Source organism: Sphaeroforma arctica, assembly GCF_001186125.1.
Source record: "Sphaeroforma arctica JP610 unplaced genomic scaffold supercont1.7754, whole genome shotgun sequence".
In the NCBI taxonomy this organism is placed as follows: Eukaryota; class Ichthyosporea; order Ichthyophonida; genus Sphaeroforma; species Sphaeroforma arctica.
This window is the reverse complement of record NW_014032804.1, coordinates 1-1,361: the sequence shown is the minus strand read 5'-3', so window position 1 is coordinate 1,361 and position 1,361 is coordinate 1. Positions and strand designations below refer to the sequence as shown.

Sequence of the window (1,361 nt, the reverse complement as noted above, 5' to 3'; positions counted from 1 at the left end):
TATGGTTAATATTTGAGGAATAAACTAGTCAACTCGACTCTCATTTATACCGAATCTGATGTATAGCGACCAAATTCACCTGAAAATTCGGATCGGTAGAATTGCCATGGGAACAGTTGTGGATGATTCCGTTCATATCCAGGTATAGGTTATCTGCATAAAAAGGGATTTACATAGTATCAGATAGTCTGTGATGTGCATAAATAGACTTCTTTTGCTGAGGTACATGAGGTGGCAAAGCCTATACGTACGAACGCGTTTTACTTTACTTGTTATCGCGAATAGTGCACCATAGAATGATACAAATCATAGTCATATGGATAATAGGAGGAATAGCAAGGCGCTATTCTCACTGCGTGCATGACAATTACGATTGAGATTTCCTTCAGTTCTCTGCAACGAGTGTTTCATTATGAGGAACTTTATCGAGAGCACAGCAGCAGCGATAGCTGTATAAAAATATGTCCTGGTCTAACCTCTACACACATAAGCACATCATTCAGAGCTTTAAGGTATCGTTTGATACAACCGTATTCCAGTACTGGCGAGACTGTTTCGTGCATAGAGGTACAGGAACGCCAGATAACCCCACTCCATACCAGTAAGCACCTGAACGAACATAAGTAATGCATTCGGCCAACGCATCTGCGGCTAATCAGCAATTCACACTCTGCTGTCTGCAGAGGATCCATTCCATTCACACTTGTACACATGCATGGAGTATCGGTAGGACTATACACACTCCCATTCACAAGAACATACCAAACACGGGAATCTGGTAGGATTATACACACTCCCATTCACAAGAACATACCTAACACGGGAATCCGGTAGGACTATACACACTCCCATTCACAAGAACATGCCAAACACGGGAATCTGGTAGGACTATACACACTCCCATTCACAAGAACATACCAAACACGGGAATCTGATCATCGTTGATCACCTGGCTGATGCAGGGATAGCGCTCGCTGTTGCCGGTAGACAACACGTGTGTGGTGGGATGAGTAATGGATGTCGTGGTGTGGTGTTGTGTATCAAGGACGGACAATCGATTCGTGCGGTATGGTACGGTGTAGTAAACAGAGACGAACCGCAAGTGGCAAGTGGATAAGTACAGTCCGCATAGACCAGTACTTACAGCTGTGAGGTGACATTGGACGTACAACATGTGTAGTGGAAGAAAAAGCGACTAGAGGAGGGCATATGCACTCCACACATGTGCTCTCTAAACGATATATTGCGCAAATGAAGTAAACTCGGTGCTCGAATTGAAGTAATATATATATATATACATATGTAAATATATACATATATATATATATATATATATATATATATACATATAAATAATATAT

General features: G+C 41.7%; 1 protein-coding gene across 1 annotated transcript; it reads right to left on the bottom strand.

Annotated features, from left to right (window-relative positions):
- Positions 1 to 79: 79 nt before the first annotated feature.
- Positions 80 to 1,146, bottom strand: SARC_16287 (hypothetical protein; the record flags this gene model as incomplete). Its single annotated transcript, XM_014289601.1, has 2 exons — positions 80 to 153; positions 919 to 1,146. Coding segments are annotated over 2 exons (302 nt in total), but the record flags the coding sequence as incomplete, so codon positions are not given.
- Positions 1,147 to 1,361: the final 215 nt, after the last annotated feature.